The sequence below is a fragment of the Phodopus roborovskii genome, unplaced genomic scaffold (genome assembly GCF_943737965.1).
Source record: "Phodopus roborovskii unplaced genomic scaffold, PHOROB, whole genome shotgun sequence".
Lineage (NCBI taxonomy): Eukaryota > Metazoa > Chordata > Mammalia > Rodentia > Cricetidae > Phodopus > Phodopus roborovskii.
The window spans coordinates 35075189-35088172 of NW_026126418.1; the positions used below are offsets into that span (position 1 = coordinate 35075189).

The 12984-nt window shown below is 44.6% G+C and overlaps 1 protein-coding gene across 1 annotated transcript in view; it reads left to right on the plus strand.

The window, feature by feature from the left end:
• Nucleotides 1-168: 168 nt before the first annotated feature.
• The window catches only part of Lrp2 (LDL receptor related protein 2), a 145728-nt gene continuing 132912 nt past the window's right edge, over nt 169-12984 (plus strand). The window contains exon 1 of the mRNA XM_051184531.1: nt 169-413. Within this exon, the coding sequence (XP_051040488.1) occupies nt 335-413 (79 nt within the window). The 5' untranslated portion in view covers nt 169-334. The remainder of the gene's footprint in view (nt 414-12984) is intronic.

Sequence of the window (12984 nt, forward strand, 5' to 3'; positions counted from 1 at the left end):
TGTGCTGTCCCGCGAGTGTTCGAGTGCCCACTCCTCCCAGAGTCGCAAAGTGCAAGAGGGCGGGCCGGGCGGCAGGGGGCCTGGCCCACTGGATTCCCGCATGCTAGTTCCGGGGCGGTCTGGTCTAAAGGGCTTTATGCACTGTCTGGAGGGTGGGGACTGGCGCGGGTAGAAAACTGGATGCCTCAGGGATCCCCGCCGGCTTTCTGCCTCTAGCAGCCAGCAGAGGTGCTGAGCGAGACCTGCGATCCGGAGCGGAGTTGCTGCCTGTGCCGACTGCGACGCGCGCCCACCTCCCGGGGAAGGAACGGCGAGGCCCGGGGCGGTCTCGGGGATGGAGAGCCCGGCCGTAGCGGCAGCATGGATGCTGCTGCTGGCGATCGCTGCCTACCTGGCGCCAGTCAGTGGCCAAGGTAAGCGGCCACCTGCGGGAACCACGCGCGCAGCGCCGTCCACCCTAGGCGCTGCAGAGGGGAGCGGAGCGAGGGTGAGCGGCGGCGGAGCTGCTCCGGCTGAGCGTTCGGGTGACCCCAGGAGTGACCAACGCTGAGCAGTTTCTTTGCTGCCTGGGGAACGCGGTCGCACCCGCGACTGTGACAGCTCACTCTGCAGCGATTGCGCCTTTGTTCCCACGGGAATTAGTTCTGGCCCTTAACGCTTTTCAGTCTGGAACCTGGAGAATGAGGGTCTCCCGCGTGGGTCGGTCTGCAGCTTTCTAGCCGGGGAGGGGCGGTTCTCCACGCAGCTCCCAGCGCAGTTTTCCACCTGCAGCGTCCGACCGGCGCGGGAGATCCGATCCCGTTGCGCGCTCGGGGCGGCCAGCCAGAGTCTCCTTCCATCATGACGAAACTCCGTCCCGCGGTGACCCCCATGAGACCGCATCTCATGATACCGATCATTTACGAACCCAGATAAGGCCGGGAGGTGGGGTTGGCAGAGAGAGCGCCTGATATACTAGAGTACTTTCTTGAAGGCTTTTCCTTTCTTACCCGGAGCGGGTGCTTTTGTGTTGATGAATGGAGCTGGTTTGCTGTGCCCGAGTTTTGGGGCTGGAATGCGGAGAGTTTTTAAAGCGGCTACAAACTTTTTCAAGTTGTCTGAGAGTCTCCCCCCGCCCGCGCGCCCCGCGCGAAACAGAGCGGAGGGAAAGAGGGAAGGGAGGAAAGTATTTGTAGGAAAGTGTAAGAGAAGAAAATGAAAGACAAGCTAAAAGAAATAGTACAGGAGAGCAAATTGAGAAACACACACGCACACGCGCGCGCGCGCACACACACACACAGAAAGAGAGAGAGAGAGAGAGAGAGAGAGAGAGAGAGAGAGAGAGAGAGAGAGAGAGAGAGAGAGAGAGAGAGAGAGCCTTGAGCTCTCTCCCTGCTTTCGTTGCTAGGTAGCCGCCTGGAGCTGCGTGTGACCGACCACCAGACAGACAGAGTGGACGCTGCTGCCACCGCAGGGACTAATCTGTCTGTGGGGATGGGCCAGTCCCCCCTTTCCCCTCCCGCTTTTTCCCGTCCGACAACTTAATTGCCCTACAATAAAAATGAAGCCCCTATTGTTGCAGGATTAGTCAAAGCAATAAATTGATTTCCCTAGATCACATATTGGGGGTTGATGGGTGAGGACTGTGGATGCCCCCATTTATAGAGGAGAGAGGGGAGGGCCTGTGGATGGGCCGGGGCATGTATTCAAATGGTTAATCTGCTTTCTTTCCTCAATTCTTAGCATAAGCTCCTTAGAGGGAATCAAGTAATTATACAGCAACTCGGAGCAGCACCCATCTCAGACTTCCTGGGAAGTTTGGAAGCACCAACAAATCCACCCATCTTGCAAAAAAAAAAAAAAAAAAGTCTTTCGAGAAGGAGGGGTGGATGGTAGGAGAAGATGACTAACAATTCTTTCTTTGAACATATTTCTAAAGTATTGGAAACACAGAAAAGAGATTTACTGTTAATTGTGTGTGTGAGATGTGAGGTAGGGAGAGTTCACAGTGCTTAGAGTTATATATCATGCGCTGAATACAGTTCCAGTGTTGAGTGTACTTCACTTGTTCCTGCCTGGGAAGCTACTATCCATGTGTAATGTTGTCACAAAATCTGAGAAGCACCTGCAATTTTTCCCCCCAGATATGGTAATGTCATGCTCATTTAACATGGCTGAGGACACACATACACACGTACTTGCATATATGTTCTTCAGACTCCCCCACCCACATAGGGTTTCTCAGTAGTCTGACTGTCCTGGAGCTTACTCTGTAGACCAGGTTGTCCGGGAACTCAGATTGGCCTGCCTCTGTCTTGTAAGTGCTCAGATTAGGGGCGCAATGCCAGGAGTTCTTCAGGCTTTTAAATCTAGAACGCAAGTCTCATTATTCATTTTTATATTTGATTATTTTAATGTGTTTTTTTGTTTGTTCTGTTTTTAGAGCCAGTGTCTCTGTGTGTAGCTCAGACTGGCCTGTAATCACTCTACCTGCTGCTTGTGAGCCTCCTGTCTCAGCTTCTTGAGTCAGGATTATAGAGTATACTTTGGTGCCTGGTAGAGGACTAAGATTTGCAAACTATAAAATTGATACAGTGAGCTGGGCAGTGGTGGCACATGCCTCTAATCCCAGCACATGGGAGGCAGATCTCTGTGAGTTCGGGGTCAGCCTGGTCTACAGAGCATGTTTCAGGACAGTCTCCAAAGCTACAGAGAAACCTTTTCAAATTATTTAAATAACTACTTAGGCCAGTGAAAAGAATATAGGCGATGAAAATAGACTAGTGACTAATCTATTTGAAACACTATTTCAAAGATACAAAGATATTATTTTAAACATTTATTCACGTATGTGGGAATACACATGCCACAGTGTGCCTGTGGAGGGTATTCAGCTCAAGTGGTCAGGCTTGGTGGCAACCTGCTGGTCAGACACTCTTAAGCCTTTTCCACTCAGTTGAAGATTTCCTAGATCTTAGAATATTTTGAAGTGATACTTTTTCCTTGACTTTTTATTTTTTGAGAATCTGTTGTCCATCTTAAATGTGTATTCTTTAACCTGATACAAACAATTTGGTTATGTCTTTAAGAGCCGGAACTTTTGTGATGATTACCCTTGAGTGGGACCTGTAAGTAGGAGGCTACATTTCTGGTCCCTCATCTGTCTCTGAAACCTCATTTGCTGTTTCTTTTATTTCAGGGTGGCCTTCTACTTCTCTGCTTGAAATTCTTTCTGGCTAAAATAGGCTTCTGCCTTAACTCTTCCGTCATCTTGATTTGATGGAAACATTTGTGCCTGTTGGAGGGAACCTTAGGTATCTAAGTCTGTGTTGTTTTGTACTGATGGGTGGTTAACCCAGCAGGGAGGAGGAAGCCCTGAAAAGAGTGAAAGAATGGGGTTAAGTTCCTGGCCCAAGGGCATGGAGCCTGTGATAGAGCCCAGATGGAGTTTCTCTTTGCTTATCTCCTGTTTTAGATGTCCCACCCTCTTTGGTTGAGACTTTTAGATTCTTTCTGACGATCCATGCTTATCAGATGGAGCAAAGAATGGCAAGCAGATGACCTTGACAGTCAGTCTTTAACAAGACTGAAGGTGCCAAAGAGGCCATGGCAGACTGTCAGGCTAAAGAGATGTCTATAGGTTAAGGCAGACTCAGGACTTCAGCTTCTAGCGTGGCCTTGCTAGCCGTGCCCCAACATCTTCAGATCTATTTTGTAAATTCTTGTGCCATCAATGCACATTCCTGAAGATCTTTTGTGTTTTGTAGTGTAGACATAGTCTTGGAAATAGACAAGGTAATTATTAGGTCCTGGTTAATCACTGCCTCTAGACAATCACTGTAAGAACACTGGGGCCAGAGGGGGGCATTGGTGGTGCATGCCTTTAGTCCCAGCAGGGAGGCAGAGGCAAGCAGGATCAGGCAGATCTCTGAGGCCAGCCTGGTCTGCAAAGTGATCCCAGAACAACCAGAGCCAAATAGGGAAAACAAAACAAAATAACAACAACAATAAAAAACAACAAAACTAAACAAAATTAAAAAACGAAAACCTCAAGAAAAACAAACAATCCCCCCAAAAAACTTCAAACACTGAAGTTTAAAAAGTTTTGAGTATATTTTTATTACATTTAAAAATATTGATATCAAGAGCCTAGTTATTTTCCAGTATTGTAAAAACATTGGGCTTTGGCTGTTAAGTCTTAACAGCTAGAACAGGGTAATAAGCAATTATAGGGTACTTAGGAAATGTTCATTTCTTAATTCACTCTGGTTCTAGGGCATGCTAGGCCTTCCTCTACCCTTGAGCTATACTCACCTCCAGCCCACAAATATCTGAGTTCAAAGTGGATAGAGTTAGGTATGGGGGGGTCTGTTTATTTGTTTTTTTGAGGGTTTCTCTATGTAACAATCTCAGTAGTCCTGGAACTCTCTCTGTAGGCCAGGCTGGCTGCCTCTGCCTCTGTCTCCTGAGTGCCACCACCGCCTGGCTTTGTTGTTATATTTTGAGACAGGGTCTCACAATGTAGCCTTGGCTGGCCTGGAGTGCACACCTACCTCTGTACTAGGATTAAGGCAGGTGTTTTAATTCTAGACTTACTTAGGGAAGTAAAGAAAGTGGGGTCAGAAGTGCATGTCAGCCTGGGCTACGTGAGACCTGTCCTCCAGCTGTACATCTGTACATTCTTACACACACACCCCTGCGCACATGCACACACAGGCAGAGGGTTTCTGAGTATGAGTGTAGAACAGATACAGATACACTAGTTGTGAAGTTCTAGAATGGAGAAAATGGGATTGAAGGAGCACTCACTGGTATAGCTGGGATGGTTTTCACATTAACTTTGTGTTCTTGAAGAAATAAAAGGGAATCACTGCTACTGTGATATGCTTTACAATCTATAGTGTGTAGGTGGGCTGGTAGCCAGTGAAGGAGACTGGGTTTCATAATTAAATTGTACTTCAACTCTACTGTAAGACTGTGGTTTTGAGTTACCCCTCCCAGGACCTCTCTGGTTTAAGAAAGATTTGACACGCTTCAGTGTCAGTTTTGGGTTTCTATTTGAAAATGATTAGTAGTGGTTTGCTTTAGTGGCTCATGTTCTGTAGAGGGCCATGAAGAGAAGTGGGAGGTGCTTGGGATTTTGGCTTAAGACCCTTGGTTTGAATCCTATTTTTATTTTCTCATTACCCAGGCAGTCGCTTGTAACTGCTTGAGGTGCCCTGGCTTGATCTTCTTGTCTATAAAATGGGATTCTTCACATCCACTTATAAGAATGGCTGCCCAGAGTGAATCAGGGGAATAGCTAGTAGACAGCGTTTTCAATGGCTTCTCTTAATTGTAAGCTTATTGGACAGTTATCACTTCTTACTCTGGGAGAAGAAGTGTTGCCATCAGCTGCATTCTGCCACATATGTGGTCCCAGACGTTGCAGACAAAGTGTGGGCCTCAGAAGGAAATTAGGGCAAGGTTGTGAGGAGAACAGTAAGCACAGGCCAAGCCACGAATCAGATAGGATACTGCATTAGGCGAGATAGGTTAATGATGCCATTTTCATTTTGAATGTGAAGACAGATTTAAAAGGCATATGGAAATTTCTCTAGAGCTGGCACACAATGAGTTGAAAGGAGGAGGAGGAAAGTATTAGGGACATTAAGGTAAAATACAGGACGTTCTATGTGCCTGAATCATGTTGCAACTTTTCAAGTTCTTGTTTTCATTATTAACAGCTGTGGCCACACCAAAGATTAAATCTATAGGTTCCTGTGTGCCAGACAGGTACTCTACCACAGAGCCACAGCCCCAAACCTAACTTTTCAAGTTTAGAAGGATGAGGGAAGGAAGAACTAGAAAGTTTATATGCCAGCTAAAGTTTTCTTCCTCCTCCTCTTCTTTTTTGGTTCTAGGAGACAGGGTTTCTCTCTGTGTAGTCTTGGCTGTCCTAGAGCTTGCTCTGTAGACCAGGCTGGCCTTGAACTCAAATCACAGATCTGCCTGACTCTACCTCCTGAGTGCTGGGATTAAGGGCAAGTGCACCACCATCTCCTGACCCCAACTAAAGTTTTCTTATTTGGAGAACATGAAGGGGAAAAATGAGTGGGAAGACAAGATCATGGAACGCTTCAGTCCGTCATAGGGCTTCATTTTGCTGTGGTTTCTCCTCTAGTTTACTTCATTCGTTTATGATTCCTGGACTTGATCTTTCTCCCAAGCTCTTGACCAGTACTATGGGGATGGAGTGGAAGAAAAGCGAGGCATCTGGAGACACATTAAGATCTCTGTGGAGACAGAACACATCTTGGTGTCTTTGAAGGAGTCGTTAGCATTTAAGCCCGAGGCTTGTTCCATAAATGGTAGAAAATACTTTCTTGCAGACTAAATTCACTTTATGTTGTTACTTTGTTAGTCTTTAATTAAAATCTTATTTCTACAGAAGATGCTAAGAAAATGGAGATATTCTCATTCCTAAGTACAACGGTCACCTGTGATTTAAAAGGACAGCAATGAAATAGGTGTCTCCCAGAAAATGACAGTAAGACAATATGAAGGTTTTTTGTTTGTTTGTTTGTTTTTGAGACAGGGTTTCTGGGTATCTCCAGCTGTGTTGGAGCTCACTCTCTAGACCTTGAATTCACAGATCCACCTGCCTCAGCCTCCCAAATGCTGGGATTAAAGCTGTGTGCCACCACTGTGTAGTTGACAATATGCATCTTTAACTCTGAGATCTCAATGTGTTTGGTCATTAGCCCTCAGATCATGCTGGACCCCAAGGTTATAAGAAACAGTGAGAAATGAATGAAAGAAGAAAATGTCATTACCATTCTGTGCATTGAAAAGTTAAGCCACTGTTACCATGGAAGCAATGGCTTGTTTATTGTCCACCTGACCTTGGGATCCTAGTTTGTAAGCAATAACCAAGGAGACCTTTCAAGCAGATAGATGTACTGTCATCCAGTAATTGCTCCTAACTTTGAAAATGAGCCTTTATTAGTTAGTACATGCAGCACACTAAGCAGCAATGTATGTGCTTGGGAGGGCCTGACAGATGCTGGAATCTGGGAAAAGATGGAGAGTAACTGCTGTTCTTTCTGTAAGGCTAGAATTTCTTGAATCCTCATATAAAAACAATTGTCTTAATAAAAGTATCATGCATTTTATGTATTTTGGGACTAATTCTATAATTTTTTAATAAGAACACTTTTTTCTTTTTTTTCTGAATAAAAGCTGAAAACAGTTTCATGGTCTTAAATATGGTTGAGTTAAAATTTTTGAGACAGGGTCTTTCTATATAGTGCTGGCTGTCTTGAAACTCACCATGTAGACCAGGCTAGCTTGCCTCTGCCTCTTGGGTGCTGAGGTTAAGGACATGTACCATCATGATAGACAGCTTAATATTTTTTTAAGGGTCTCATGTTAGCCCAAGCTAGTCTTGAACTCCTGATCCTCCTGTGTTTACCTGCCAACTGCTGGATTTGTAGGTGTGTACTACCATATCCAACGACTTTTTGAGGCAGGATTCATCTTGTAGCCCAGGCTGGCCTGGAACCTATTATATAGCCCTTTCAGGCTGGCCTTGAACTCTTGGCACTCCTGCCTTAGCCTTCTGGGTACAGAAACTACAGGGGTGAACTACTAGGCCCAATAAAACATAGAATTTAAGAATGGATGTATTTTATCTGGAGCATGTCAATATTGGCTTTATTTTAACCTTACTAAAGAGGAGAAGAAAAGTAGCTGGCCTGGACTTTCACATTTTTAAATTCTGATGTGGGAAGGGTATGGAGAATACTTTTTGTTTAAAGAAACAAGAAATAGAAAGCCCAACCCACACCGGATGAAACAATAGAGTATTTCCTGGCTCCTAGGTATGAAAACTCCTGAGCCTGAGTAGAGTTTGGGCGAGGGTCCCATTCTTCCTGTTTTCTTCTCTCTGATCCTCTCTAGAGTCAGGTTTGTTTTCGGTCAGCTTGCCTATGGTTGTAATGCCAGAACAAATGCAGTTGCATGTATTCTCGATCTTGTCTTTGAGAAATGAAACCCAGAAGGTTTCTTCCCTCCCTCCCTTCTCTGTCCTTTCCCTGTTCTTTCTTTCCTCCACTCTTCCCTTGTTTCCCTTAGCTCTTGCTGTGTATCCCAGGCTAGTTGATCCTCAGTGCTGGCTTTACAGATGTGAACCACTAATACTTGGCTTCAGTTATGCCTTTATTTTCTTTATTGCTTTCGGAGACAATGCCTCATGTACACCAGCATGGCCTTGCACCCCTGATAGTCTTCCTGCTTCTACCTCCCAAGTCTGGAGTAAGAGGCATGAGCCACCATGCCAGTCTTCAGTTATGTTCGTGAAAGTGTAACTGCTTCACTTACTTCAATGACTTAGAATGCTACAATGCTCTCAGAGGACCTTGGATGGATGTCAGCCAGCTCTCCAAACTTGGCATATCACATATGTCACCCGAGGAGCTTTAAAAAGCAGGTACACTCATAGGCCAGGCCTATAGTCACTGAACCAAGAACATGGGACTCTGTATTTTGAAGAGTTTCTAGGTAGTTCTGGCCTCAGACAATTTAAGAACAGCTGTTATGGGAATCTCCCCCCCCCCCATTGTTCAGTCTTGTGAACTGAGACTTAGAGATGAACTAGCTTGCAGTGTAAATCCCCTCCCATGGCAATTCTTTATACTCTGAAGTCAGGGTTAGCTCAGCATTCCCAATATAGAGCACTGGTTTCTAGACCACAATGGTCTAGGTCACAATGGAGTCCATTTCCATTATATCCTAAGAATCTGTTGATCTTACCACCTCTTCCCTGTCCTTCAGACCTCTCATGCATTCCCTTCCTCAGCTTGTATTTCAGGGTCACTGCTAAAGTCACTTCCTTCATACATTTTTAGCAAGTTGGGCTCTTTATGTTGCTCTGCAAAACCCTAATCCTGGTTAAAACAGGTTCTCCAAAAAAAAAAAAAAAAAAAAAAAAAAAAAAAAAAAGTTGGGGCTGAGGGTGCAGTTCAGCTGTTAGGTACTTGCTTGGCTATGGGCATTAATCTCTGTTCCACTCCCAGCACCACATAAACTGGATGTGGTGGTATACCTGTAATCCAAGAGCCTGGTTAGGTAGATGCAGAAAAGTTAGACATTCAAGGTCATCCTTGGAGATAATCTATTACCTGCCATCCATCCATCCATCCATCCATCCATCCATCCATCCATCCATCCATCCATCCATGGGGTACATGAAATTCTGTTTCAAAACAAGGAAGTAAGTGAACAAACAAACTTAACAAAATAGGATTTTTAAAAAAGTGCTCAGTGGAAGAGCCCTTGCTGTCCTAATATGCACAAACACTTTGAATTCAACCTCCAGGACTGAAAGGGGGGGGGCATCCTACCCTGGTTTTGCCAGCCCTTAATATCTTAGGGCCTGTAGAGGCCCCTCTTAGATGCTGAGGGAGGAAAAAGAAAATTGTTGTCTTAATCAAAGCAAGTGACTTAGCAACACTGTTTCTCTCCATTGAGCCCCCCACAACCCCCCAACTCCACCCACCGTGACCCCCAGTGCATCTGAGAGTAGCTGCCTCTTCATCCCTTTCAAGCTTCCCTCCAGATCCATGGTTATCCTGTGAGAATTCCCCTGTCTACACACAATGGGTCATTCTGCCATTTTTACTACACATTTGATACAGTAGCTTTTACAAAAAGATAAGCCAAAGTTTTTCCATGTTCTGTTAGTGGACTGTCATTCTGTATTTAAACAGAGCACAAAAGAAAGCTGCCTGGGACCCTGGTACAGTGAAAACAGCAGCTGAGACAAAAGGCACTTTCTGAAGAGGGGAGCCGGTTCCCAACTCTGGGAGGCAGCTGGCTGAGGTGGGAAGGAATCTCGAGTCTTGTTTCTGATGGATGAAGGAAAAATAGGCCTGGTGAAAGGGGCCCAGGCTGCTGATAAAGGCCAAGGCTACTTGTCCTGTGGTCACAGACTTTCTTGGCAGCACTGGTAATGGTTCATTTGGCAAAAGTGCTTGTCTTACAAGCCTGAGTTCAATCTCCTGCACCAGTGGAAAAAGCTGAGAGATCCACCAACCTAGAGTAGTGGGCAGCAAGTCCCAGATTTTCTTTTAAAAGTGTGAATGGCTTCCCAGGCTGACCTCTGGTCTCACATACATAAAAATAGGTTGGAGGACTGGAGAGATAGATGTCTTAGCCATTAAAGACAAGGCTCACAACAACAACAACTTAAAAAAAAAAACAAACAAACAAAAAACCAAACCAAAACAAAACAAAAAACCTAAAAAACAAAAAACAAAGATCAAAATAGCTTGGAGACAGGGAATGATCCAGTCACATGCATACATAGGTAAAGAAGTTGGGAAAATGGACTTAGTAATGACTGATTTCCACCAGACAGGATTTTCTCAAATAAATGACGGAATTTTTGTTTGTTTGTTTTTGTTTTTCGAGTCAGGGTTTCTCTGTAGCTTTGGAGCCTGTCCTGGAACTTGCTCTGTAGCACAGGTTGGACTCAAAGATCTGCCTGCCTCTGCCTCCCTAGTGCTGGGATTAAAGGTGTGCACCACCACTGCTCAGTCTGAATTTTTAAGTATCTGTTCCTAGCTAAATATTTTTCAGATATAAGTCCACCTGCTTTATTAATAGCACAATTTCTTCATCTGATTTTCTGAGACAGGGTTCCTCTGTGTAGTCCTGGCTGGCCTTGAACTCACAGAGATCCAATTGCCTCTGCTTCCTGAGTGGAAGTGGGGGGATTGAAGGCATTCGACACCACCATCCAGTTAACAGCATGACATTTTATGTGTAAAGGACTAAGGTAAGACAGGTGGGCTTGTCTAGTAGTTAAGTGGTGGCACTAAGATTTGAGCCCAGAACCCTGATGATCACGCATTGTCAACATGGATAAATAAGAGAAAGTAGAAGAAAGTCAAACAAACCCTCCCTTGTATTGTGATTAGGTGACCTCATTTCAGAGCAGCTCAACCTTTGGTCCGGTTTGTTCTGCTTCTGGCAGTTCCCTCATGCATATTTCATGTGTTGATGGCCACTTTGCCACCAGGGGGTGATGGAACCAGGAGTTATATACATACATCCTTTAGGTTGAAAATGCATCTCTCCTCTTCCCCATCTCTTCCCCACGCTTCGCAGTTTTTCTGTCCGGTTAGTTTCTTCTAGCTACTATTACCTAGGAGAGAGCTGTTTTCTTCATCACTATGTGTTTCTCAATTCTAAGGGCTTTAACTTAGAGAGCTCTGTTCCAGCTTTACTGCAGGACAGAGTGGTGGCAAAATATTGATGGGGAATCTCCAAGCTCTATTATTTGAAGTTCCAGAAGAGATGAATGAACAAAGGAGGGCTGAGTCTCTCTACATGCAGGAGGAGGCTGTTCTTATGCAGCAGGGGAGGCACAGCCTGTGGTACGCACTGAGGGTAGGTATTTCTGCTATGTCTGAAGATGTCTGTTCTGTAACCACTACAGTCAGTTCATCAGAGCCGGACACCGCTTCCCTGTGCACCCAGAAAAGTCCCAAGTTGGTATGGTTTTTATAGAGATAAAGAAGGATAGAAGATTCCAGGAGGTGAGAGGGAGTCTTTCAAGGAAGTCAACTCGTGTGTGTGTGTGTGTGTGTGTGTGTGTGTGATTAGTTGTTCTTAAGATGCATTTAAAGGGAGTTTCTGTCTTAACAGTTAAGCAGACTCTAAAATGGAATGTTTTACTTTGTAGCATAACCCATACTTAGTTGAAATAGGATTGCTAGAAAAGGTTATAGCTGGATGTGGGGGTTGACCTCTGCTGAGAGTCTGAGGACAGTTTGGTCTATGCAGTGAGTTTCAGGTCTGCTTGAATTCCAATAAGATATTTTCTTAAAAAAACAAAAAGGAAGAAAACAACAACAACAACAGTACCGTCTGTCAATCAGAATAATGACAAAGAAAGCACTTGTTAAGATCCATTAGCAGTGGTTAAGTTTGAGAAGAGGTTCTTGGGTTGGGATGTAGATGCAGTTACTAAGCCCATCTCCAAGTTAGTTGCTAAAAGGTTAATTTTTATGTATCAGAATTCTGACTTTTCTTTCCTAGTATACTTTTGACATAAAAATGTACTTCTCCCCTAATATTTGGTGCAGTGGAGTGTAGAAGGAATTTGCTAAGCAGTCAATAGGAGCTGAGGTTCTGGTGAAAAACAAAGTGGGTGGCTTAAAAATTGAAGGTTTGATGCTTCTCACTGTAAATGATTAAGCCCAGCAGTGCAGACAAGAGAATGCCGAACTATGAAGGACTTGATATATTACGAAGGACACACAGTGAACACACAGTGTACGTATACACGCCATTTCCCTGCAAGGGGAGCCACCAAGAAGGGATCAACAGTTGCGGAGGGGAATGTGTGTAATAATCCTCTTGTAATCTACAATTATTTTTCAGACATTTTGATGTGATTGAAGGAGCTAGAAAGAGAAGTCAAGAGCGATGGCCCTTTATTAAAGCCCCAGTTCTCTTTAGGGGGTCTAAGTGGCTCATTGTCAGAGCCTCTTCCAGAGGCTCCCTGTTTCACATGTGTGTGGTTCTTTATTAGGAGGAGAATGAAGGAACCACTCATTGAGAACTGGATAGGGAAGTCCGTGGGCTATTTTTGATTGCCCCTGTAATGTTGCTTGTTTTCTTAGCCCACCATTTCTTGTGGCAGTGGTGAGATTCTTGTTGTTCATTTGAGACAGGGTCTCACTATGTAGCCATGGCTGGAGCTCACAGTGTCGATCAGGCTAGCCTTAGACTCACAGAGATCCCCCTGCCTCTGTGAGTGACAGAATTAAAACTGTGCATCACCACACCCCACTAAACCTTCATTTCTATATATGTACTAATTAATACATTTTTACAGGTTTCGTAGCAACAGGCTTTGAATGTTTGTATTTATGAGCTACCCCTATTGTAAGTTAACATAGACTAAGTGTGTAATCTTTTTACTGTAATCTTTTGGGATTATTCCAGACCCCTGCA